At 42.3% G+C, this 26,984-nt stretch overlaps 2 protein-coding genes across 4 annotated transcripts; one reads left to right on the top strand and one right to left on the bottom strand.

The window, feature by feature from the left end:
• Positions 1 to 63: 63 nt before the first annotated feature.
• On the top strand, positions 64 to 4,471 carry nipa2 (NIPA magnesium transporter 2). 2 transcript variants are annotated; one of them, XM_028403238.1, is made up of 6 exons: positions 64 to 292; positions 940 to 1,167; positions 1,553 to 1,609; positions 1,880 to 1,970; positions 3,030 to 3,190; positions 3,304 to 4,471. In XM_028403238.1, exons 2-6 carry the CDS (start codon positions 1,029 to 1,031, stop codon positions 3,960 to 3,962), a joined length of 1,107 nt encoding a protein of 368 aa, XP_028259039.1. In that variant the 5' UTR covers positions 64 to 292; positions 940 to 1,028; the 3' UTR covers positions 3,963 to 4,471. The 2 variants fall into 2 exon arrangements, with proteins under 2 accessions (XP_028259039.1, XP_028259038.1); XM_028403237.1 differs by lacking the exon at positions 64 to 292 and adding an exon at positions 483 to 848.
• cyfip1 (cytoplasmic FMR1 interacting protein 1) lies at positions 4,392 to 26,718 on the bottom strand. 2 transcript variants are annotated; one of them, XM_028403235.1, is made up of 31 exons: positions 26,463 to 26,718; positions 22,583 to 22,703; positions 21,839 to 21,928; positions 21,291 to 21,368; positions 21,099 to 21,200; positions 20,833 to 21,014; positions 20,409 to 20,505; positions 20,086 to 20,214; positions 19,874 to 19,978; positions 19,384 to 19,475; positions 18,744 to 18,861; positions 18,095 to 18,217; positions 17,872 to 17,997; positions 17,623 to 17,789; positions 16,967 to 17,114; positions 16,437 to 16,590; positions 16,192 to 16,348; positions 15,233 to 15,329; positions 14,991 to 15,067; positions 14,453 to 14,561; positions 14,239 to 14,358; positions 13,922 to 14,121; positions 13,580 to 13,667; positions 9,813 to 9,956; positions 9,524 to 9,614; positions 9,030 to 9,160; positions 8,842 to 8,914; positions 8,145 to 8,239; positions 7,766 to 8,004; positions 7,519 to 7,666; positions 4,392 to 5,038 (listed from the first exon to the last, which is right to left on the bottom strand). In XM_028403235.1, exons 2-31 carry the CDS (start codon positions 22,697 to 22,699, stop codon positions 4,874 to 4,876), a joined length of 3,762 nt encoding a protein of 1,253 aa, XP_028259036.1. In that variant the 5' UTR covers positions 22,700 to 22,703; positions 26,463 to 26,718; the 3' UTR covers positions 4,392 to 4,873. The 2 variants fall into 2 exon arrangements, with proteins under 2 accessions (XP_028259036.1, XP_028259037.1); XM_028403236.1 differs by having other exon boundaries at positions 22,583 to 22,700.
• Between the last annotated feature and the right edge of the window lie 266 nt (positions 26,719 to 26,984).

Here is a 26,984-nt window from a genome sequence, read left to right as displayed (position 1 = left end):
CCTAAATTATTAACATTGGTAAAGTGTCCTCTAATAAAATGTAGTTCTATGTCAAAGGTTGAGTCCTCCAGTGAGCGGTGGTGGAGTTCAGCCTGCGGAGGGCACAGTTCACTGATCGCGGGGATAAGCAGAAGAAGAGCCTCGCAGTGCGGCAGTCGTCGAGCGCTCGGTGTCTGTGCAGGCGGAGCATGGAGGCTGCAGCAGTGTCCGCGGAGCCAGGGAGCAGGCTAGCTGTGTGCTAACTCCGCTTCCACTTTCTTTGTGTTGGGGGAAACCAGCCGCATTCGAGCAGGTATTAAACCAACGTTTTGACTTTTGTAACTCCTTAAGAAAGCCACTCATCGACACTGACTGTGCTTACCAGCTAGCTAGTCCGCCTTGCTAATGTAAGCTAACGTGGCTAGGTAAGACTATAGACGACTACCAGCCGGTATTTACCTATAAATGTATTTAAGGTCAGGAGAGGCACCGCCACACGTGCTGTCGAGGCAGTGTTCAGAGTGTTGTACTGACAGTTAACAATTAGGTCATTATCAAAGCAACCCCGTGAAACAGCGACTTCAGGCTAGCGTGAAAGAGCTGCACCTAGCGTGCCCAGGTTAGCGATGACCTCAGTGGCGTGTCACTTCCTGAATGAGCATTGAAATAAGTTTATCTACATAACAGCTGACTGAGTTGCACAATGTCTTTTTAGTATGTGCAACACCCAGACAGTGGGCTGGGTGTTGAGCGGTCACTGTGGCGTTTGCATGGCAGGAGTAGATGGTGTAACTTGGTATTTCTGCTGATGGATTCCTCCCAATCCTCTAATGATAGATTTTCGGTTTGTAATGTCACCTGTGGAAACGGTAAGTTCCTGCTGTACCGCTGACTTTGAGAGTGTCTTTGTGAGCCTGTTACTGCAGCTATGTGGTTGTCTTCCATGGTGTTTGTGCCCAGGTGTCTGGACTGGGAAGGACTGTACGTTTGGTCAGCATCTGCACTGTTTGGTCGTAAATGTGACAGACTACAACACATCCAGCCTTACTATGGGTCAGGACCGGGGGAAGTATGATTTTTACATTGGTCTTGGATTGGCCATCAGCTCCAGCATCTTTATCGGAGGCAGTTTCATTCTGAAGAAGAAAGGACTTCTGAGGCTGGCGAGGAAGGGGTCAATGCGAGCAGGTACTGACCCGTTTCATCTGCACCACAGCTCACCTTAAAGGAAGTGTTCAAGTGTTAGCCATGTGAAGACTCTCTGCTAGTTGTGCAATGCTGAGAGAATCCAAATAAAATCACTAGTGACAACAGCACCTTATCACCCACGCAGTTCACTTCTTTACTCTTCAGGCTAGACAGGTTCTGCTTACCTGTTTTGGGTGTGTGTGTGTTTGTGTGTATGTCGTCACACTCTTAATGCCAAGTACTCCCTCATTAACTTCAGTGTTTTAGCTGTGCTCAAGTCCAAATCTGATGTTGCTGCATGGTTTGGAAAGAGAGTGGTTGCTTAATTCAGACTGTGCTTACATGCAAGTGTCTTTAATAAAATACTTGTGTTGTTGTGTTTCAGGCCAGGGAGGTCATGCATATCTAAAAGAATGGCTATGGTGGGCTGGTTTATTATCAAGTAAGTGACGCTTTTGAGTTAAACAAAATAAATGAATGAATAAATGATGCTTGTCACATGCATGTTTGGAACAGTTCTGTTGATTCTGTTTGAAAAAAAAAAAAATTTAGAAAACATAACTAGATAACCTCAAGAGTATCTTTGTACTGAACATTGTTGCAATAGAGAAAACCTCATTGTTTACCAATGTCTGCCATCGTTACACAATAGTTATCTTTTTGTCTTGTCATACTAGTCATGATTACCTTACTGTGGCATGTTCTTTTCCAGTGGGGGCTGGGGAAGCAGCCAACTTTGCAGCATACGCCTTTGCTCCTGCGACACTGGTGACCCCGCTGGGAGCCCTCAGCGTGCTTGTCAGGTACAGCTGACCCACTGCATAGTAGGGCTGAACGACTTTCTGGCAAATATTGCGATTTCGATTTCATCCACGATTTTTTTCAAATCATGTCAAACATGTTTCTGTGTAAATGACGTCAGGTAGCTACTCTGTCACTTCTCAAAAACTATTAGTAGATCTAAAAGTAAACTCTGATAACGTGCACTCAGTATTAGTTTTAATAAACATGAAAATTTAAATAACAATTACAGAACAAAATAAAGTTTTATTTCAAATAGGTTAAAAAGAAGACTAATGTAGTTCTGTAAAGTGTTATTCAACAGTCATTTAAACAGACTGAAGTGTGCCTCCTAAGGTTAAACAATAAATACAGTGTTGAGACTTAAGTAACTCTTAAAGTTCAATGTGATTTAGAACAAATGATCAAACTTTATTGGGAATCATATCTAAGGACAAACGGAGCTGCTGCTGTCACCTCTGTCCACCGTTTACTAGAGTCCTCATATGGAGCCTCTTCATCAAATGCCTGCGTTATTGTTTTGGTGACGTCACGCGCGCGACACACACACACACACACACACACAGGTGTAGAAGAGCTGCTGACGGCACAACAGCAGCGAACCTGAATATAAGGAGCTGGTAATGTTCAGAGAGGTGGGCGCGTACGTGCTTGTAGCATTTACACGCGGCCCTTCCACTGCGACTCACGTCGCGCGCACACACAGGCTTAGAAGACGCGCTGCTGCTGCCGGCAGAAACAGCACCGAACATAAAGGTGGAGTTCGTTTTAGGGACCAGTTCCTCCGTTTTCTTTTCGTTTTCAGCCGTAGCATTTGAAAACAAACTCCACAAAACAAAACAAAACCTGATTCAGTTAGGAGCAGTGCAAAAAACCGTGGCTTTGACGATCTCAAAATCGCGTCATCTGAGATCGCGATTTTCGGTCTAAAACGATAGATCGTTCAGCCCTACTGCATAGATTAAGCACTCAAGTTGAATCTAAATTTCATATATTACTTGTGTTTGGAAAGTGATTTGTGCAGTCGTTGGAGTGGCTTGGTGATCATGATGTTGTTGCAGTGCGGTGCTGTCGTCATACTTCCTGTCGGAGCGGTTAAACCTGCATGGGAAGCTCGGCTGCCTGCTCAGCATCCTGGGCTCAACAACAATGGTGATTCATGCTCCACAGGAGGAAGAGATCAGCAGCCTTGAAGACATGGCCAGGAAACTGGTTGACCCAGGTACAAAAGAAACACCAGAGCACCCATCTAGAAATATTTAATAGAAGTTATTCAATACCTTCATGATAATGTTAGCCATGCTTATTTTGTAATTTTCCTTATTTATTCCAAAGGGTTTTTCATCTTTGCCATCCTTGTTATCATTGTGGCTCTCATCTTCATATTTGTTGTGGGTCCTCGCCACGGTCAGACCAATATCCTCGTTTACATCACAATCTGCTCAGTAATCGGAGCGCTGTCGGTGTCCTGTGTTAAAGGACTGGGCATTGCCATCAAGGAAGCAATAGCTGGGAAAAGTGTTGTGAGAAACCCACTGGCTTGGATCTTGCTTTTGGGCCTGGTGGGCTGCGTGAGCACACAGATCAACTATTTAAACAAGGCTCTGGACATATTCAACACCTCCCTAGTGACTCCCATCTACTATGTGTTCTTCACCACTTCTGTGCTCACCTGCTCAGCCATCCTCTTCAAAGAGTGGGGGCACATGGGCACAGATGATGTGATAGGGACCCTTAGTGGCTTCCTCACCATCATTGTGGGTATCTTCCTACTTCATGCCTTCAAAGACATTAGTGTTAGCTTGGCCAGTCTTGCCGTGTCCATGAGGAAGGAAGAACGGGCCTTTCCGGCAGCTAACGGCATGGCTTCCCACAACACCTATGAACTGCTGCAACATGAGTCGACGGGGGACATGGAGGACAGAGAAATGGGTTTGCCTTTTGATAGCGTTTCTAGAAGGAACGGAGCAATGACTTCCTCTTTGGATTATTAGAGAACTTTTTGTTCAGCATCATAGACAGGTGTATAAAAATAAGACAATCAGCTGTACGCTAGTGGGGCTTGGCCAGAGCAGTGTATTTAATGTTTTCATTTGCCTTAATTTTCTCTGAATATGACTTTGGATCATATTCGGTTATAGTTGGAACTTAATTTCATTCCTCTGTAGCGCTGTAAATATGTTTTTTTTTTTAAAGAAATGTTTTGTTATACGTACATGCATATTCATGCACTGACTTACTTTCTATAAATCAAGACAGATTTTAATATATTCTATATAAAGACCTGTTGACAATGACTGCTTTGATAGGACATTCACTATGATTTGAATTTTCATGAAACTTGAAAGTAGCAACAATTTCTGGTGGGAGTCATCCTGAACTTTTTTTTGTAGTTTTTACATGAAAAGATGAGATGAACCAAGAGATTTGTTACATATTTATTGAATTAAAATGATTAAAACATTTGAAACAAGGCACAGTGAATAAATGCTTAACATATGTATAAGTTTTGTTATTTTTCAGTTTTTTTTAAATGCTTAGCATGCATATTCAATAACTAACCCTAACCCAGACTTCCACCCTTGCTTAAAATAGGTTACTCTTCTCCCTTTAATATTTCACCACTGCAAACCCTTAAATACTTCTAATAAAACTTGTTTCCCCTCCCTGATCTAAAGCTTTCTGCAAGTATAAAACAAAGAATAGTTCATCTAAAAAAGGAAAGAGATCTATTCTGATAAGGCACAAGGGAATACAAAAAAAATAAACAAAATGTGGCCCACTTTATTACATTTTATGGTCCTTAGCTACTGAAGACCTAAAGATAATGAAAAGTATTTGTGGCTAGTCTGGTAATGCTGACAGTGTTTGGAACTGAAGCTGGTCCAGAGCATCGGGTTTCTGCTCAGCTGCTGGCAAGTGACTGGTGTATTGGAGGTTGAAAGCATCGCACATGCTCAACGGGCATGTTCTCTCCATCACCGGACTTCAGGTACTTATTGAGGATGGCAAAGATCTCATCGTTGAGGACTTGGAATTTGCGAATTCTGTCCACCATTTTCTTCAGGGGCTTAAGGGAAACAAATAAATACAGTCTCTTGTTATTGAAAAGGCTGTTATTTTTTTTTGCTCATACAGTTAGGGGAAAAAAACATTTGAACCCCTGTTGAATTTGTAAGTTTACCCACTCATTATGGTTTTATAGTGAGAGACAGAACAATAACAAAAAATAATCATTTCAAAAATTTCATTCATAAGTATTTGATCCCTTCACAAAACGTGGCAAAACCTTTGTTGGCAGTCACAGAGGTCAGACGTTTCCTGTAGTTGGCCACACGGTTTGCACACATTGTTACGTGCCGGTACTCTCTCTCATACGGACCTCGGGGGCAGTAACACACATCTCAGGGAGGATTTTGTCCCACTCCTCTTTGGCCTCTGCAAGACCTTAATATGCTTCATCTTGATCAATCCTTTGTTGCCTTGGCCGTGTGTTTTGGATCATTGTCGGGCTGGAATACCCAGGAAGGAGGTTCTCACCCAAGACTTGACGGTACATGGCCCCATCCATCCTCCTTTTGATGCGGTGCAGTTGTCCCTCCCTGGATTTCATAACCCCAGAAAAACACCCCCAAAGCATAATGTGGGGACGGTGTTCTTGGAGTCGTAGGCAGCATTCCTCCTCCAAACACGGCGAGTTGAGTTGATGCCAAAGAGCTGGATTTTGGTCTCATCTGACCACAATATTTTCAGCAGTCCATTCAGAAAATTGGCCTTTACTTGTGCTTTGTTGGGCAGGGGGACCTTCACAGTGTAGTGTGTTACCAGCTGTTTTCTTGGTGACTGTGGTCCCAGCTGCCTTGAGATCATTGACCAGTTCCTCCTGAGTAGTTCTGGGCTGATCCCTCACCATTCTCATCATCATTGAAACTCCACGAGGTGAGATCTTGCATGGAGCTCCAGACCGAGGGAGGCTGGCAGTTATTTTATGTTTCTTCAGTTTGTGAATAATCACACCAACTGTTCTCAGCCAGCTGCTTGGCGATGGCCTTGTAGTCCGTTCCAGCCTTGTGTATGTCCACAGTCTTCCCTGACATCCTTGGAAAGCTCTTTGGTCTTGGCCATGGTGAAGAGTTTGGAATCTGGATTGATTGATTGCTTCTGTGGACAGGTGTCTTTTATACAGGTAAGGAGCTGAGAGGGCTCCCAATGTCAGCTCCTTACCTGTATGAAACACCTGGGAGCAGGACTCTGGCTGATTGATATATCAAATACTTATTTCATTCATAAAAATGTGAATTAACTTAATAACTTGTTTGAAATGCATTTTTCTGGACTTGTTTTTTATGGTTCTGTCTCTCACTGTTCAAATAAACCGACCATTGAAATTATAGACTGATCATTTCTTTGTCAGTGGGCAAACTTACAAAGTCAGCAGGGATTCAAATGATGACTAATGCAGTTAGGGAAAACCCTAACTGCATTAGTCAGCTTTACAGGCTATTATCTTCTATACAGGGAAAAGTATTACTAATACAAGGCATTGCAGTGTTTGGTAGATGGCTTATTTACTTTCATGGTAAAAAGAGAATGTCAATGCCACTTTCATGTCTGTAGTTAAATATAAAGATACAGCTTAATTAAACATGGCAGGTTTGGGTCTATACTGATGAATAGTCAAACAAAAGCCTGCAGTCTTAAGCTGGATCCATACTCCTTGAGAACAAAGAACTCGCTGTCATTTTGTTCTCAGAGCGCCTGTTCTGCAGCTCTCTCGGACACATGGCCCGGGCAGAACTTTTTCTCCCGGTGGTTTGCAAGAACAATTGTGTGATTGGTCAGAATTTAGTGGCCGTGATGAATGTGGAGAAGCGCAAGGGCTTCACCAGGTGCAGAACACACAGACAGAAGGAGGAAGTACAACGACGATGGACAGTTTAGATGAGCAGCTGGCAAACAGCTCCTGGAAGGAGAAACACGGCGCACAGAGGAGAGAGTCTGTCCACAAGGTGGCGATAAAAACTAATCCCAGTATTGATCACGACGTTACAGTGGCTCACGCACATTAAACACCGGGAGACGGGATGTATTATTGCAGACAGTCATCCACACATTCACAGAGTTAACTCACACAGACCAGAGGTCTGCTACAGTCAGCTACTGATCTTCTATCTATTGTCATGCTGTACGCCCTCTTCCCTGAACATTATCAGCTCGTTAGGCCAGGTAACCATGACTGTGCTCACAATTTGCAATACAATTGCATCGTCAACCTTTTGTGTGTGACGTGTGCTGCAGTGGGAGGGCCGTAGGAGTTCTGCACACACGCTTCTCGGGGAGTGTGAATACTCCGTGCCGAAACTAACTTTTTTTTTGTTCTTGCCACCTGGGAAGGGAGAAGAGAGTTCTTGTTCTCGTGGAGTATGGATCCAGCTTTATTTAGCTGATATAATGTGATAAATTGTGTTTTTTTTTCACCCAGCTGTCTCTACATTTCTGATCAAATAGAAAAAACATGTAATAAGCTGCATTTTACAGGCTGAAACTCACCACGCTCTTGATTATCTCATCCTTGCCATCATGCTTCTGCACCTTAAGAAGGTGGTAGCTGAAGTCAAGGATGTCGAAGCGCCTGTGCTGTCCCAGGAGGGCGATGATCATGCAGCCCGCCCAGTGGAGACCATCTCCAAAGCACTGCCTGGAAAACAGGAATGGATAGCATGAGTACAGATTTAATGCACTTGAAATCTCATTTGGCAAGAAAATGCCATGCAAATGCATGTACTGCTGCACTCACTCCACTGTGAACTCATGGGCCCCCACAGGGATGCAGTACACAAACTGCATGGCACTCCAGAGGCGATGAAACTCCACACACTCATCCACGTGCATCACACCATTGCTTGGCAAGGGACCTCGCCAGATGGGGTCATCCAAGAAGCCTCGCACACGTGTTAGGATGACCTCAAACATAGACAAACCGCAGCATAGCCTCTCTTTGGTCAGAAGGTCACCCTCACGAGCAATAGCTATTTGCTGAGAGAGAACAGGAGAAGTTAGAAAATTTAAGTCATAACAAATGCGTTAATCAGCTCAGCAGCAAGTCACTTGGTCAATATCCATCATGTAAAATGTTGACAATGCTGCTGATTTTGTCATTTTTTGACTAGCGGTACCTGTGGGGTGCCGAGGCGCTCAATCAGGGGAACCATATGCAGTGCTGTGTATTTGGCTTCCAAACGCTTCATCTTGGCATCCAAGCGTTCCCCTTCTACACAGCCAGAAAAAGAAAACAGAGGATAAGTGTGGAGGCACAGTTTACTGTCAACAAATCTAACAGAGAAACTAAAGTCACTGGTAATTACTGTCAGTGTCCCCAGAGCCTGATTGAACCATGTCTGAACAGGGGTACCTTCCACTAAATGTTTACTAGGCACTAGGCACGTCCACCTGGTATGAGACCCACATCGGACAGATTACATTGAGTATCCCATCTGGCCTGCAGGCCTCAGGACATGTTGGTAAACACTGTTGAGAGGAGGGACATCTGGACTAATGGGCTAAGCCTACTTCCACCATGACCTGACTCCAGATAAGCAGCAGAAATTAATGAATGGATAAAGGGATAAAACTAGAATAATATTTGTAACCATTTTTGGGATAACACAAATGTTATAGCATTGCCTTTTTATCCCGTTATCCCATTTTTGGGGATAACAGGATTTTAGTAGGGAGCAACAGGGCTAAGTGCAAGGAAAACTTTGTCCCAAAGATGTGGGAGGCATTGAGATTCTTTCATTATGATTTTGTTTTCTGACAGCAGCACACATTGTAAACCTCTGCTTACAGCAACTGTCTAACTTCAGTATTTACCTTTGACATGGACTCTGGGAAGAATGTTCTGGAAAGGTGCCGCATGCAGCAAGTCACAGACTTCTTCCTGGGACTGAAAGGAAAACAGTCAAATGTCTGAACAGCTAGCATGCACATTAAAAAGCATGAAAACACATTTGTACTGCATCCATACGTAGCTGTATTCTATTGTGATTCATGGTCCATACCAGACTCTGCTCACTCAGCAGACAAAACAGCATGGCATTGCCCACTTCCCTCAGGTTCTGGAAACACACCGTCTTCAGCTCAGCGTACTCGACGATGTCCTTCAGCTGGTGGTGAAAAAATTCCAAAATACCTGGAGAATTATAGCCTAGTTATTTCCAACTGTAAGATGAAAAGCTCACATCCATCACAGCAGCAAGTACATGGTGCAACAGCATGGCAACACCTCAGATACCCAAATCAAAAAGTGTGTGAAATGTGGGCACTGTGGGATTTCTCTTTAAAGCTGCATGATATTTTAAGGATTCGATTTTTATGAGGCAGAAAAATGTGTGAAGAACAAAGCCTTTTTGTATTTTGTATATTGTAACTGTAAACATATCATCACCAAGCACAGCTGCCATCAGCACAGACAAAAATGATCACAGGAATCCAGAGCTCAGAATGAATCTGTGCAAAATGTATTGATTTTGCATAAGGCTACAGTTTCACCTACCTGGGGAGCCATACTCATGGCGTGGAAGTCTGCAAATCTTGGGCATCACCTCCATCAGGGTCTTCACATACTGCATTATGGTGCCCTGAAGCTATACAATGAAAGGGGAGTTATTTCGGAGGCACAAAACTAACCCAACAATGACAATATTAAAACTAACAAGGATACAATTCAGAACTAAGAAGCAGAGCAACCTACACAGTGACATCTTCTGCCTGTAACAGCAGAGAGTGGCAGTTCTGAAATCACACCTCCCACACACACCATCACTGCTTGCAGTCATACTCACTAGGCTTTTGACGACCTTCAGCAGTTCCTCCATCACCACTGCGATGCCCTGATAGCCAAGCAGTCTGCACATGACCTTAACGTGTGGGGGGCCCAGAAAATTCCTGTAGGAGCTAAATGTGCTGCTGTACGCCAGGTTCAAGGTCTGATGCAGAGAAACAGGTGACAAGGACAAAGTTTGATTTTTTAAAGAGCACCTTCAGTAAAAACCTATTTATATAGTTTTAAGGAGTAAGGCCAAACACAAATGGTTAACTAGTTTTTTTTTAAACTATGTCTCACTACAACTATACTGACAACAACAAATGGGCAGAGGTAAATTTGACTTCTAGGGTTAGGGTTAGCAGCGCTGTGTCATTTTCTAAGACTTGAAATACTTAAAGCTATAGTGTATACCTGAGCAACACCTGGCTCATCTCTCACATTCAAAGCTTTTTAATCTCACCATGCCTCTAGCAAAGCTGACATGATCACAACTATAGCAAAGCCATACACGTATGGTGCAGCCTTCAGTATACAGAAACATCAAAAAGTTTTCAAATTCTGACCACTAGTGGGATAAAAATACCCGCCAACAATCATTGACTAGCCATGGCAGTGGCTGTGAGACTGTACTTAGATATAACAGTGCCGATGTCTACACACTGACAGACTGCTAGTGTCCATATTCTCATGTGATGTTTGCCCATGTCCAGCATGGTCTGGCATGTTAGCATGCCAACACTAGCTAAATACTAATGGCAAAAAGCAGCAGCTTTGTATGTAGTCAGTCATAGCTACTGAAAAATGGTAAGAGTTGAGATGCAGTATGATAATAGTGCTAAGCCAAGACTTAATATTGGTCAACGTCCTCAGGTGCCTGAATGTGTTCAGAACATTTCAACGTTCCATGGTGAATTGTGGGACATTTGGCCGGAGGACAGGAAATAAGCACATGTTTTTCTATTAGTTCTATAGTTTGTTATGCACTTTATGGAAACACAAATGTTGGCAGTATTAGGCTCATCCTCTGGGGACTGCAAATAGCTATGAAATGTAATAACAATTTGAGAGACTTGGCTGCAGAACAAATAGACAGACATTAAACACCTGAACTACATGTCCTCCATTTCCACTCCCCACTCCCCCAAGTGGCTTCTTCTGTTCTGAAGCCACTTGGGGGAGTGGAGAAATGTCTTCAAAAAACAATCCTTGAGTCCAGTTGCCTCGATTTAAACTCTTGGAAATGACTATGACCTGGATGAATGAGAGCATCCACAGATATATACATTTCCTCCACAGCCTTCATGAGACAATCAAGATACTCCAGCATAGAGGGGAGTGCATGTCAAACTAATGATCAATATAAAAAAAAAATCAGAGCATCAGAATTTACAATCAATCAAACATAGTAGAAGAGATCTGAATGCTGTTTTTCCAGCCCCTCTCTCTCTCTTCCTTCCCAACAGTCAATAGAGAGTTGAGGCTGTTGCGTCTCTAATCCAGCAACACTCCCTCTAGTGGCTGCAGTGGAGACAAAGGCATACACCAATCTCTGTTTCAGTCTAGGGGCTGAACACCTACACAGCAGCAGCCAGCATCACAGCTCCTGATATGGTGAAGTAGAGTAAATAACAGCCACCTCATAGGATCATCTGGAACCTACCTACACCTCACCAACACGTGCTGGTAAGTCTGCTATTCATTTTGTGCTGTGACTGGGTGGCCACTGATGACCTTATAGACAAATATGTTGTGTTGCTATGGGTAACCATCAATACAACCGAAACACCGTGTGTGTAAGGATGCATCTACATAATTGTCTGAGGTATATTTATAGTGAAGGTGTGTGTGTAAGTCAGATCTTCTTCTGCTGCTTTAAATCACTTCAAATATATTTTTTTAAAACTGACTGAAAAGTGAAATGTATTTATCTGTGTAAAAAAGTGAAAAATCATTCAAGATCTAATATAGAAGATTCCCTGACTTTAAAAATCTATCAAACATCTGCAAAACTACATCTGCTTAGTGTCAAAACCAGCGTATATTCTACGTATTCTATAAACTTTGAGGAATATTAATCAAGCCACACAGAGAGTTTATCGTCTGTCTGTGTAACAGGTGACTAACAACACAGCCTCTTTAAGAACCATTATACATCATCTAATGTGAACATTTGTACACATGCAAAGTTTCCTCTCACCACTGCTCTTTGACCTATACAATTACTGTTAAAATTACCATCTAATAAAGCAACCTGTGTGCCGTAACACATCACCAGGCGTGCCGCGGGAAATGATCCAATTTCGCTTAATTGGTCCGATAATTATTATTCATTTACGGTAAATAATTTGTCGTTGTTCATCTATGCCAGTAACGTATAGTGACGGTCATTGTGTTGGTCCAGCTGCGGGACTGCTCAGTGCAGTCAGTGCGTGTGCATGTATTGGGGCGATACAGCAGAGAAGTGTAAACCTAGAGACCATAGACAGAACTGACATCCCGTCGTGTGAGTTAGAGAAATAACATAAGGCTATTTAGTTAGTGTGATAAGATACAAAAACAAGATACACCTCTTCTATAGGAAAGGTAAATTATTTTGTGTAATATGTTTAAATAAAAACAAACTCCATGAGGCTAACATACCTGCTGCTTCCATTTGTTGTTAGTTGCTGTTAGTGAGACGCTTTGTGTGTAAGCCCAAGAATTAGAATTGGCTGTAACAACAAACCTGAATTTAGTTTTGTCTGTGTCTTACTCTGTGTTTACATCATTCCTCTCCTTAGTTTCACACCTTTGAGCCACAGCTACTCATAATGGGAATTGCAGTCTACAACATCTCCGCCACCTCAGCCAGGGTGAGCTGGCCACCGTACCCCAGCTGCCGGGACACCTTCTATAGTGTCATGTATGATCCCAACTGGAACAGCCTGTTTATGGGCTATAAGCGCAAAAGCTTCATGCATGAGGACCGCATCCCTGTCAGCCAGACCAGCACACACCTGGCCAACCTCATCCCACAAACTGCCTACTTCTTGTGTGTGACATGTCAGGCAGCCAATCCGGTGCGGGACCAGTGCCAAGTGTTCAGCACTCTAAGTGAGGGCAGCGAGGGTCATGACAGGGCCGGTTGGGAGCTTGCTATGGGCGTCTGGCTCACCTGCTGCATTTTGCTCCTGGTCATTGCTGGCATCCTTTTGTGGGGATGCCTCCACACCATCTGCTCTATCCCTGGCCAGGGCACAGACAGCTGTCTGGTGATGACCAACTCAACCCACCGAGACATGTCTGCATCAGGATGCCTCTACACTCCCAGAAGCAGCAGTGTAGATAGCAACAAACATGCCAACATGACACAGCCCCCACTGCTGTCAGTGCAGTCCACAGGCCACATAATTACCCAAGACCATGAGCTGAGAACGTTCGCTAAGCTGTCTGGCAGTGAGCCAACATGAATCAACTGGATTAAGGTCATCACAGCATTGTTCTGCCCAGACTGAATTGTTACTGAATAAATTTGTCCACTGAAGAAAATCCTACTTTCTGTTTAGGATAATACATGTTACCATTACGTCAATGTTTTCAATGATAAACATTTTTATCCTATCTATGTCATTTGTTCTACTGAATATGGGAGTTCTCTTGTTTGTGTGCTTATATACCATATGTTGAGATTTTTACAAACATTTCATGTGCAAATTACTTAAGACATACTTTATGTGTGCTTGGGAGGGAGTGCTTGTACAGTGCTAGAGGGGGAGTTTATGCCAAAAAAAAAGATGTGCTGACCTTCGACCCGTACAGATAGTGAGGCTGAGCATTGGGTGGTTTATCCCTCTGGAACTCCTGAGAGAAAGGCAGGACAGTGCGCACAAACCTGGGCATACACACAAACACACATGTATTACTCAAACATGCATCTGTATTATAACCAACATCCACATGTAAGGCAAGCAATAAGAAATGATAACAGTACAGTTACTGCAATAACAATCTCCATAGGCCTGTACAGACTGTTTATTAGTGGCCTCCTGTTTACACAGTAATGAAACCCTTTAAAGTTATGTCAGAATTACTTAACTAAGTCAATACAATTGTGGTTATACAACACAAAGAGGTAACACAACACACCTGTTGGTAGAACCATTGTAGCAATAATTTGGCAAGAAGTCGTAGTTTAGCTCCCAGAAAACATGCAGTGTTATCCGACCATAGGGGGCTGACACATTGTGGTTGGCTTCGCGGAACATGGAGTCAAAGCTGTCCAGAGTCAGGAACTTGCTGAGGAGCTTGTGCGTCATACGGTTGACCTCCAGGAGACCTTCCAGTTCCTATAATAATACACGGAAAATGTTATTATATATGTATGTATATTCCATTATTGTTCCATTGACTCCTCCATCCAGATGTGTCCTTAATAAACCCTGAATTGAACCGTAACTACGTACCATAATTGAGGTGAGGTCCTCACTCTCGAAGCGACTGATGGCCAGCTCCAGAGACTTGTGAAGAGCAGCTGAAACCCTCTGAGTGATGAGTCTGTTCAGATCGATGGAGCGGCCTAGGAGCTGACGTTTATCACCAGTTAGTAACAGGAACACAGCAGGAAGGTCAAATAATGACCAGCACAGAGATCAAAATGAGTGCGGGTGTAGTGTTTACCTGCACGTGGCGTTGCTTCAGCAGAGTCTCATAGCGGTTGGAGGCAGGCCAGGGAATGTTCGCTCCTTGATTCTTACACTCAGCTCTCAAACGTTTGTCAAGCAGAAGACTGAGGGAAAGATACACAGAAAGGATCAAGCATAAAGCTGACACAAATAATCGGTATAATAATTGTGATTTTCTGGGGCAGGACCAATGACATCATGTTCTTTCTTCTTTTGAAATTATTTTTATTTATTTATTACGATGCATTTGGTCTATGACCAAATAAAAAGGTGGCTCTCGGTCGTCGTTTGTGGAATGGCAGCATTCCACCTTGATGATATGAATTACATTGGCAGCAATCAGATGTGTTAATATGAATAAATATCAAATATATACGCCATGCATGACTGCAGCTGCAAGCTTACAGTTTTCTAAAACATATTTGCACACCGATTCCGATGGATCCATTTGATTGTGTGGCTGCCAGTGGAAAGTACACAGGCACTGCATTACAACACCACATCCTTACTAATAAGGATAAGAAGTTGCCTACCTTCCAGCTAGAATCTTGTAGTATCCAAATATCTGATCTGCCAACTTGTAGACAAACTGATCAAAGCACAAGTTAACCTAAAACAGAACAAAAGAACAGCAAATGTTTTCAGTTTTACAATGATGTTCTTGCAAACAGCATTTTGAAAATAATTTATAATTATGGTGTTACCAGGTGGAATTCGCTTGGCTTTGGAAAGTGTGACAATAATAATCATTTCTGGAATCGAATCAAAACATTACCTCAGCCTCTATTTCATCATAGAGGAACTGCTTCTTGAATGTAGTCAGGGCGTAGTGTGCACTGTCATTGTACAAATCCAGGGGATACAGCACATACCTGCGGAGGGGGAAGAAAACACACATGCCTTCATTTGGATGGAGGAGTCCCTGCCTGCATTACACATGAATTTATTCAGCAACTTGAATACAAGACTGGAAGATAGCAACTTTGATGGAAGAGCAACAGTAAAGGTTCAGGCTGCTGAAAATGTACCAAAAACACAAAGAACCATATCAGCCAAGGACAGATATATTCAGTGGTGATGACTCTTCTTAGTAATTTGAGACATGCAATCAGTGAGAATGAATGTAACTGAAGGCACCACTGCTTCCGTCTCCTACATTTACCACACTCTGACAAACAACAAACTATACAAATCTATGGAACAATTCTCAGTAAAGATCTATATGATTAAAATAGAGGCTTTTACTTTTGTGAGCATTTTATTTCAGCACTTATGGTCCATGCCAGTTGATGTGCTTAGTGGCTTATGTAAAAACCTGCCTCGTATCAACGTAATCCGCACCAAAGATTTAAAACACACATGAAAACATTTACCGTTGATCCCAGTTTTTTTCCTGGGATGTACCCAGGGTCTTTTTTCCTTTTTGCTTTTAAATATAAGAAAAAAACTGAAGTAGCTAAACGCCTCTGGTCAGTCTCTGATCTCGAACAATTATAAACCTCTGCATATTCAGTTAGTTAAGGACAGCACAGACTATTTTTCTACATTTCCATATAATGTTCTGCACTGCAAGAGGTCTTATCATTGATGAATAGTGGCTCAGAGAGAGAGAGAGACTTTTAGGGCAAAAAGTTTTAGGAAAACTCTGATAGATTTCAATCAGTCTAAGAATACATGTTTAAAATAAGTAAATGCTGGCAAAAAGAAGCAGAAGGAACAAAAAACGTCATTTACTCCATCATGGATGCCTCCTTGGTCTCAAGGATGTGGTCAGTGAGGATCCACGGCATGGACATTTCAATGGGGAACTGGATCCTGCGTCCCATAGTGAGTTCCAGGAAGAACTCTCTGAACCAGAGCTGAGAAAGATCACAACATTGCTGCAAAGTCTCTGCATGAAAGAGAGGACAGACAGGCCTTATTAGAGTCTATTATCAGCTGCAGCAGCTTCCAAGGGGAGACCTGGGATTTCTTCGTACCACTGAAATTTAGAAGATGTGTGTAAAAGAAAGACTCGCGGTGAAACTTCTCGATGTCCAATATGGTGGGGCCCTCCAGACTGCTGCGTAGAGTCTTCTTTGAACCACTTTTGTCTGCAATGAGGGACTCCAGCATGGTCCTCACCATATAAAGCTTTATATTTAAAGAAAAGAGAGAGAAACCACTGAAAATCCTGATAGTCACAACATCTGCTACAAACAGCACATTCACTGTCCCATTCTATGTCATCAGAAGTGGACAGATTATATTACAACAACGAGTGTTGTTCATCAAAAATCACATTTTCATTATCTCCATCAGTTACTGCTGGTAACTTTTAATCAGGGCAGATAAATACAGAAGGTGAGTGCCGAGTTGGGCTTTATAGTCATGCACCTGGAAAACAGGAAAACAGATTAGTTCTTGGAACTGACCTATAAGCTGATAAATCTGTATGATTTATGCAACATAACAGATGCTGTGTAAATGTGGCTATAGAAAGGGTTTATTAGAGGCAGAGAGGTGAGACCTGTGTGGTAGAAGGCCCAACAGCACGCCGAGGAACCTTAATGTCAAAGCCACCCTTAGGATCCTTCTCTCCACGGAGGGCAGGGTCATTGTGAGGCTCCCTTCCAGTCTCCCAGTCACAGACTGTCTTCCTGATGGCCTGAAGGACACTGAGGAAAGAGCGACAATTTAGACACCTTAGCACAACAGAGTTCCATTTATTATTATGTACAGACATTTCTAATTTGCTGCGTTCCTTCCTGCTGCTGTCAGACTGTATAATAAACACTTCTGATAGGTGCAATATTCACACACCACAGCACTATGTACCGTTTTCTTACAGACCACTTCTACCTCCACTCACCTGTGCACTAACTGTTAATATGTAAACTGTTCTATTCTATATTTTATTGGTAGTCTATTTTATCATGTATATATCTTTTCTAACTTATCCTTTGCTGTCTGTATCTGCTGTTGCAAAAACGCAATTTCCCCATTGTGGGACTAATAAAGGTTTCTTAATCTTAATCTTAAGAGGCAGCTCCACATGAAGCATTTAGGATCATTTGCAGACACAATTATTAAACAACAAGTTTGTTTGTCCACTGGAAACATTACCACAGATAAAATAAACACAAACTGTATAAGCTCACAATAACAATATGGCATTACTCATACCTCTGCACAACATTCTTTTTCTTCTTGATAGCCTGCCGCAGCGGGTCACGGAGAGTAACTTGGGCAAAGTCCTGCAGAGCCGAGTAGATGGTGTGACGGATGGCATGATTAAACACACTCTCCATACGTCCCATCAGCACCTGCAGTCCCTTTATCATAGCAATAACCTGAAAGAAAAATAACAAGCGATGATAGCACTACTACTGGTTCAGATTCACATTTTGCAATGACTGTTCCATTATGACTGACCTCTACTAGGGCAAACTTCTCCTCGCTTGTATAGTTGTATCTGGTGGCTCTCTCATACTCCTCAGCATTGTCAGGGCACTCTTTGTTGGAGTATTTGTCTGTTGGATGAACAAGTTTCCAGGAGTACTGTGGATAAAGTCACAGTTTTGCAGAAATACGTTATTAGAACTGTGGTCATCTTGGAAGATGTGATTCCATCTCTGTACAATTTTAACTTCCTCACCACTTCCATAACGTGAGCGCTCCACTGGGAGAGCAGCTGCATGCCCTGCAGGGCCAAGTCAAAGAGCTTCCTGTACTCAGCATCAGTCTTTTGGGCTTCCTGACGCCCTGATCCAGTCACTACCTAAACAGACATAAATGAACACACTTAAACTCGCAGCATATACAATCCAGATTTTTAGTCAAATCAAGTCACAGGATTCTGCAGAAAGCGGCAATAAGAGACCAGTCTTCACAAGTCTTCTGTCCTCATTAAAACCACTTTTTTCACTGTCCTGGGTGTCATTTTGATCAAATAGCAGGAAAACTTCCATCACACCAAATAATGACTGGTGCACATCCACTAGGTCAAGACATCTGCTGAAAAGCCTATTATGTCACCGCTAGGAATATAAATCTCTTCATATAAAAACACTTGTAAAGCTTACTTGGGAGGGACTGACAGTTTAAACAGTCTGATGGGTTTATTGTTTCTACTCCTATGGAGGGAGTAGAGAACAGATGTGTAATAATGTACTGATGTACTCTTCAGCAGGGTATCATCATGATATGATTGCCTGACAGAAAATCCAATATCTCGCCGATGAATCATCCTCACCAGTGGTGTGGTTTGTTGTGTTGAGAGACCCCTAAATGAATTCAATACTAACCTCACTGTTGCTATAGCGAGCAAGCTCAGAGATAAACCGCATGTGATCCTCCCGGATCTGGATCATCTGCTCACAGATGTTGTACTGGGGGCTGCTGGATATAGATGTGCACGTCCACCTGAAGGGGGGGGAGGGGTGAAGAGGTCATGCAAACACTGACAGAAGGAAAATCCACTAAAGGATTTATGGAGAAGACACTGAATACAATACAGGCAAGACATGACACACACTGAACAACAGGCTGTGGCAACAAAAATAATAAGAATTGTAAACAGGTTTTTTTTTCTCTTCATGAGAGTTTCTAACGAGAAAAATAACAGGTAAAAATAGTATATCAGCACATTTAAGTCCTGACATAAAGACATGACACACGTTGGTTATGAGGATAATGGCCAGCAGGTAGAACATTTCTACTAGAAATATACACAATCCACACAGCAACAAGAGCCACAAACCACCTCTCTTGAATGTAAAGCATCCTTCAAGAGCAGGATGAGACAGTTTACATAACAAGATGAAGGCACTATGTCTATTTTCCCCTATGTTATTTGCAGCTGTGCTCGTAGTTGTAATTTGAGCTAAATGCAACAACAAGGGAGCTACTACAGGCCCTGAAGCAAACAAAGCATCTTCCTCTCACCTGGACTTGTTCTCTTCAAAGTGAGCACTGGTCTTGATGTACCGGGACAACTCAATCTGCATGTCGCCAAACAGCGGGACCACCTGGAGTTGCTGTGAAAACAAGGTGCGTTTGATTCATAAAGACCCTCTGAACACCAAGCACTTTTTGGGTTGTTTACTGCTGTCTCTGTTTTTAATCAGGGCTCATGCCTCTCCTGTCCCTCTAGGGAAATGGCATAATCGTGGATATCAGTAAGGAAGACATAAACAAGGAAAAAGCTGAGTTTGTTTGATTATTGATTTTTTTTTTAAATTGAATAAACTGGAATCAGTATGTACAGTATGTATTTTAATATCTAACCTTGTTACACTGAGGAGTGAGGGGTTATGTTATTTTTGAGGCTGCCTGTTTTCATTCCATGATTTACATTTGACAGAAAATAATATAATGTTGATGATTAAGCAAAACTTTAAAGGAGAACAATTTTATGATACATTTCTCTACATACCTTGAAGAACTTGTCAATCTTGGTGAGGTTAATTCTCTTCTTGGCATCTAGTTTGTAGATGTTGCTGCTGTTTCCATCCATAAGATACAAGCCAAAGCCCATTACCTGAGGAGGTACAACAGGATGTCCATTACTGTCTTGAGCAAATTGTTGAGTTATTGGGATTTGCAGAAGCAATCCACAATTAGTTTTGGGTGCACAGCTTTACTTACTTTGAGCAGCATGTGTTTCTCACTGGGAGTGAGGTACAGCTTGTTCTCGTAGTAATCGACACACAGGTTTACGATGTCTGCCAGCAGCTCTTCATATCCATTTATTACCTCCAGCTGCTGCTGCAATGACTGGAAGATACAGCAGAGGTCAACATTAAATCATAACAGTGAGTTTCAAATCATCCTTAATCCTGTTTGTCTATTCTGTACTTCATATTTGAGAAATAATACAGGTAACTGCTCCATGTTATTGTACACACCAATACAAATATAAAAGTACAGAAGATAAAAAGTGTCTAAAGCATGAAACACTTCAGACCAACCTGGGTGATTTTGTTGTGATTTGCCAGGAACATGGACAAGTTCTGAGACTCCTGAATGGATGACGGTTCTGACATTTTTCTGAGAAACTGCGCAGCTCTGAGAAGAGGAAAATATTTTTTCTTCAGTAATGTAAATTTTAAGGGAAAAAAATAACACAAAGCAAACTTTTTTGAACTGTTTTTTTCTTTACACAAATGTACTTTACTAATAAAGCCTGAATAACTTTGTTCTTAAAATCCTGGTATCCTTTCCTTTACTTGTGTTTATTATCTTTTTATCTGTAGGTTAAAAAATGGAAGGTGGACATGTGTCAGACTGTGAAAAAAGCAATTCACACAATAGGTTTTCCATGTGTGCTGACTGATACTGCCATCTAGTGGCCACAGAGTAAGTAAGTAAGTTGTAGTTAGAATGCATGAATACCGTTTGTATGCAGAGTGGTCATTCTTGACGCTGCATTTCATGTTCTTCAGTTCATCCAGCACAGCAAACATGTTGATGAACTTTCCAAGGGTTAGCAGGTAGGCCTCAGAGACAAAGTCTTTTCGGCGCTCAGCGTGACACAGGCGACGGACCTCTCCACAGAAACGGTCAATTGCTGTGCGCTGGATTAAAATAAAGACCCCTGAAGATCAGGTTCTGCAGGGCAAGCACTCAGTCAAGAATTTCAGCTAAGATTATGGCAATACCTGGAAGTACATGAAGTTCATCAGCTTGGTGACTTCAGGTTCCAAAACCTCCACGGTCTTCTCATAGATCTCCACTCTGTTTGGCTGCTCATTGCATTTCACCTGAAAAAAAGAGAAAGGATCAAACAAATGTTTATAGAAGAGCTAATTAATGAAACTGATGAAAATAAATCCAGTAGATATGTCCTTTACCTGTGGTATTGCACGTGAACAGCTCCTCCAGGTATAAAGCATGATGGCGTACTCCTGCCCTTCCTCCAACATGTCGTTCTAATTCAATACACAAAAACTCTGTCATACTGCTGATCAATGGACACTCAAACAATCCATAACAGAAAATATTATCTGATAGAAATCACACACAGCATCAAATATCATAAGAACATAAAACATGTATGCATGTATGTATTTTGTTGGTCATTTTACTCCCAGAGGGTGGCAAGAAAGTTCACTGGTGCTTTCAAGCCTGTCCAGCCACCATACAAAGCACTGCTTGATCCAGACCCCTACCAATTATCCCTCACTAATTAGACTTGAAGCACCAGCCTTACTGTTGAAAGAGGATTCTAAGCAAATGCCTGTCCCTGACCCAATTATTTCTATGCATAGAGCTGCCCGCAGAGGCCGGTGCCTAAAAAGGTACTATTTCCAACAAAAGCTTGACCACATTATGGAAGATGTGTTTTTCCCCAACAAGTCGAGATAGAGGTGACCCTGAAGTGCTTCTCCTGCTACTGTACCATGCTAGAGTGGACAGTGGCCTGCTCGATGTATCTGGCGATGCCTGTGACAAATGCATTTCGGTCCTCAAAGTTGGTGTTGAAGTTGGGCTGTGGAAAGAGGGACCATACATTTAATTAACATAACTACACACAGTCCAAATATCAAAGGCAATGTCGAGACTACAGGACAGAATCTAAACTTTGTGACTCAAATTGGATTTTTTTGGGACCAATCGCCAACTACAGTGAGTATGGAAAGTATTCAGACTCTTAAACTTTTCACTCTTGGTTATATGGCAGCCATTTGTTAAAATCATTTAAGTTCATTTTTCCCCTCATTAACGTACACACAGCACCCATATCGACAGAAAAACACAGAATTGTTAACATTTTGGCAGATTGATTAAAAAAGAAAAAATGAAATATCACATGATATACAACTGAAAGAGTGAAAAATTGAAGGGGGTCTGAATACTGAATATTTATTTTCCCAACCAGACTTAAGATATGATCTGCATATAATGTAAACACAGCAGAATGGTTTTTGTTGCAACATAGTTACAATAAATAGAACAGTGTACTAACATACCATCATTACTGAACCTATAGGCCTACAAACAAAAATCTACCAAACCAAGGCCCACAGAGGGCCAACACTGACCATTTGTGCAGGTAATTTTAGCTCTCGGGCAAGTACAACCTCTTAACACCTTGCTTGTGTTAACATAGTGTAGTCGAGTGGCCAAATGTAGCAGCACTGACCTGATACATGACCGAGGAGGGGAGGGGCTCGATGCATGGCTGCTGGTCAGGAAGCGGCAGCTCCTCAAGCAGGTCCACGTTGGAAAGGGCATCCTCTAAAGTCACAGTGGACGCCATGCTGCTGAAAATGTCAAAGAAATGTTTTAGCCTGTTAACATTTTCTCATTAACACAAAAGTCCTGGGGATAATGAGAAATGATCAGTTCTGTGAAAAAACAATGAAAGGATGAGATCCTTCATCCTGAAGGAACATCCTGGATGTACCACATCTACAACAAGAGTTATCCTCACCACAGGACTTGTCTCCATGAATGTGTGTGGAAACAGTAATTGAGGCGCTGTATCTCATTCCAATACCATGAACAGAATTCACTTCTCAGTTTTGAGGCAGCCGCACAACCAACAATGAGCTAGTTAAACTGAAATGAACATCACCACCACAGCAGGCTGACACAGCTGCAGACAGCACGTTCAGTTCTTAACCCTTTCTTTTAATGGAGCTTCAAAGTATGCTTAGTTTCCTCTTTGTAAAAAGACATCAAACTGCACAATACTTCCTGCTGCATCAGCATTTACCAACACGGTCAGTGCTGAATCATGACCTCTACATTTGTCTGTACATTTGTCAGTTTCTCAGACAACTGCCAGCTCCACCTGGGCATAGTTTTGTACTTTTTTGATATCTGGGATTGTTTTTTTCTGCATTGTGTTCATGTACAGCCTGTGTAAAGATGCACACTCACGTGCCGTGTATGATGGTGTTATCTGTGCTAAATTCTACCTGGTCATTCTTACCACTTCTAACCCACTTATAATTACTGCAACAGTGGTAATATGTTTAATATGTTAAAAAATAAAGAATGAGATGCAATGCAGCGTTAGTAAGAGGTGTGGTCTGCTTTGCTCTCTCACTCTGCTGACTGTTAGATGTTACAGACTAAACAAACAAAACACCTACTGCAATCATAGTTGACAGCGAGTCCAACAATTTGCAGCAACTAACACACAGTACAAAAGGCTGGCGGTCACTGTGTGCAGCGGCTCAGGTCAGAGCAGGACACTGACCTTCTACTCTGCAGACGTCATCATACGATGCAATCAAGAGAGGAGTCCCACAATTAAAAGCCCTCTTTATGATGCTGCATGAAAAATAATATATGTGCCTGTTTGTTAAAACCTTAGAATAGAAACACTTTATTCATCCCAAACGTTTAATAGATGCCTCTGGTCCACATGACGTTTTTATTTTATTTTTTTAATTCATTCACTATGAAACATGTTAAATATGTGGATGGTCTAATGCAAGTCTAGGCATGCACAAATACTTCTACCAAGCACACGGACACTAAGCAACATAGGATTACAAAGGGCCGCGCTTCTACCTTTTTGGTCGGTAGTTGGGCTTTAAGCCTTTAAGCTTTGTTACACTGACTACAGTGCTAAGTTTAACAGTAGGAAAAAACAAAATGAAAGGAATGAAAAACTTCCAACAACAAAAAAACACCATTCTGCACTATGTAAGATGTGACTGACATGTTTGTGGCCTGAGGTAGAAGAGGGCCTTTTTAGACATTCTTCATGTACAGTCCCCTCTCAGGGTCAGAATCATCAATCAGGAACACCTTAAACTCATATCTAGGAAGATAATAAACAGAACCAGAGAAAGGTGCAGCTCTGGCAGAGTCAAACTCCCGACTCACACAGGTCTGACTTTATTTGTGATATTTGATCATATTTGTTTGGTGGGAACTGTAGGAATAGTAACTTTTAAAGCGGTTCGTACCACAGATGCAATATGAAAGGTTGTTTATAGAACTGAAGTCTGGCACCAAATGCTTCCCAGCTGCATAGGAGTAAACATATGTGAAGTGAACTATGAATAGTATTTTTCAATAACAAAAGGAGACCAGATGGGAAAATATATAATAAAGCATCATCAGTCTGTGAGGCTGAAGTGTAAATGGTTAAGTAAGCAGAGTGGTAGACTACAGATCAAACATCAAAACCTCGCAAAACAGGGAAGTATGAACCACAGAGAACATGTGATCTGTGGGGCCTTTCAAGAGAGGGAAGGACAAACACTTAAGATTTAATGTAAGACTGAAACTAATAATATGCTTGTATCATGTTCACTTGGAAACAGAGAAAAAATGAGCAGAGGTAAATATGCCTTTGAGCCAACTAGTCAACTTAAACTCCACTACTTTTAAAAAGGAACCTTGGTGACTTTGGCTGTGGTGCACAGTTCCTGTTAAGTCTGCAGTGTTTAGAGCCGTCTCTTCTGACAAAAAAAATCAAATGGGGAACAAAGGTCTAGTCGACCTCTTCTGTTATTTTGGTCTGCCAAGTCGCATGTCATTACACCCACTGCTGAAGCTGCACACCATGTGTTTGCAGGGCTCCCTGCGTAATTACACAATAAGGAGCTTACACCAGCCAAAAGGTAACCTAGGTGTGCCAAGCAGAGCCACTCAGCCACTATGTTGCAGCAACGATAACAGCGGTAAAGATTTTAAAATAATGCAACCTTCTCTATAGAACAAGATTACATCACAAGGGAAAAGGTGTAAAAATAAAATGAATTCATCCACCGTTCAGTCAGTGTAGAGTGGACAGCTGAAAGAACTGGATAAATGGCTGAAACTACAGCTGTGTCTTCACCATATGTGGATATTCCTGTTCATGTTGATGCTGATAAGCTCAAACTTTAAATCAGATTTAAATATATGTATGGCTGGACATCCCCAGAGTGACCCTTTAAAACACCACTGTCTGCAAACTGCATGCAACTTTATTTTAAAAAAGGAGAACATCAATCTGGGGTACAATATGACTGGCAACATTCAAACCAAAGAATGCAACATGGTGTACGAGCATCTGACACTTCCAATCCAGAGAGTACAGAAAGCTGCAATAGGCCCGCTTCATGTCACCTCATCAGTTCCGTCCCTCACACAGCGCCAGCATAACTGAACCTGGTGTTTCTGAAGTGGCTTCACTACTGTACTGTGGTATACACTGCAATATAGAACGTGAGCTACGTCATCCTGATTTGTCTTTATCATGCTTTAAGTAGAAAGAGAACCACAGGAAAAAACACGCTGCCACTTCAACCAGCAGCTGTGGTTTAACCCACAGTGTCTTCATGCCCCCCCCTTCCTTCCTCCCTCATATTCTCCAAGCTGACACTGATAAGAGAAGAAATACAGCAGCTCAACATGCACCACTGTGTTTCTGGTCTGAGAGGAAAATATTACATTTGAGAACTAAAAAAAATCAATAATATGGTATTTTACAATGTATTTAAATTAATAAATTGGTTCCTAAACACAGCAGCTGTCAAGGCTGCTACAATAATTCCCCAAGCAGCAAATATGACAGAAAAAAGAAATGAATCCTCACAAAGTCAGAACACGTAAAGTTTCAAACTGTATAATCCTCAGCTCCTCAGATTTAACCCGTGTCAGCTGTGTCCTCTGATAAGGCAGAGAGCCGGCCTCCCGCAGCAGCAGCCCGGGCGGCCACGTCTCTGCCCCAGGAGGCCACGTCTTACTAAAGTTCGCTCCACAGTAAGAAACCGTTTGATAAACGTGTTCCTCTGAAAAGCCGTCAACATGTTAGGTGGAGAGGGCCATGTCCCGGCTCCGCGCCGGGGCCTGAGATTAGTCACAGCTCGGGCCTGTGAGCCAGGAAAATGGCTTTGCGTTGCAACAGGCTGTTAACCCCTCCGTTCCAAATCAGTGTCGGGGTCAGTGGTCAGCAAATCGACTCGCTGTTGGACGGATACACCCAAACTCAGTACAACTTTTTTAACCCGTGGGCGAGCTGGCTGCAAACCACAACTCACAAACCAACTTCTCGATCAGTGGGTCCAACTTACCTCGGGTTGTTGGTTAGCGTGTAAAACTTCACGGTTTCAGACCCCCTCTACAGCGCCATCCAGACCGGGGGATGGGACCCTGGAAGCGCCGAGTTCCGACGTCTTTATCCAAGTTTTCTTCTGCTTTCGACCAGAGGAATCTCTTCCCTCGGTCGGTGTTATCATGGGCGGGGGAGAGAAGTCGAGCAGGGAGTTCCTGTCCCTCAAACAGGGAACTCAACAGGAAACTCGCTTCATAGCTGCTGTGCTGGCCTTGTCCACTAGGGCAGGAACGGTCATGCGGGAATGTACAGTAACCTGCCTACAGGTACGGTGGCCGATTAGTGCCAAGCACCGCACCACCTCTACGCATAAATTTAACTCTTTTCTTGAATTGTTTAAATCTGGAATGAAACTAAATTTCGTAGCTTCCAGTTATTTCCTTACATGTATAAAAAATGCAAATTAAAAATAAAATAAAAAACTAAATCAAACTGACCACAAGACAAGCTGCTAAAACAGGCTGTTTCCTTATATTAAAAA

Source organism: Parambassis ranga, chromosome 4, assembly GCF_900634625.1.
Source record: "Parambassis ranga chromosome 4, fParRan2.1, whole genome shotgun sequence".
In the NCBI taxonomy this organism is placed as follows: domain Eukaryota; kingdom Metazoa; phylum Chordata; class Actinopteri; family Ambassidae; genus Parambassis; species Parambassis ranga.
Note: the sequence above shows the minus strand (reverse complement) of the source record. Positions and strands in the feature narration are given on the sequence as shown.

Excerpts from the sequence above, each read along its gene's own strand:
- nipa2 (XM_028403237.1), top strand. The coding sequence starts at position 788 with ATGGATTCCTCCCAATCCTCTAATGATAGATTTTCGGTTTGTAATGTC. Across the intron at positions 1,168-1,552 it reads GAAGGGGTCAATGCGAGCAG|GCCAGGGAGGTCATGCATAT; the intron begins GTACTGACCCGT and ends GTTGTGTTTCAG. Across the intron at positions 3,191-3,303 it reads CAGGAAACTGGTTGACCCAG|GGTTTTTCATCTTTGCCATC; the intron begins GTACAAAAGAAA and ends TTTATTCCAAAG.
- cyfip1 (XM_028403235.1), bottom strand. The coding sequence starts at position 22,699 with ATGGCGTCCACTGTGACTTTAGAGGATGCCCTTTCCAACGTGGACCTG. Across the intron at positions 19,476-19,873 it reads AGATTGACAAGTTCTTCAAG|CAACTCCAGGTGGTCCCGCT; the intron begins GTATGTAGAGAA and ends TTGTTTTCACAG. Across the intron at positions 15,068-15,232 it reads ATGATGAAATAGAGGCTGAG|GTTAACTTGTGCTTTGATCA; the intron begins GTAATGTTTTGA and ends GTTCTGTTTTAG.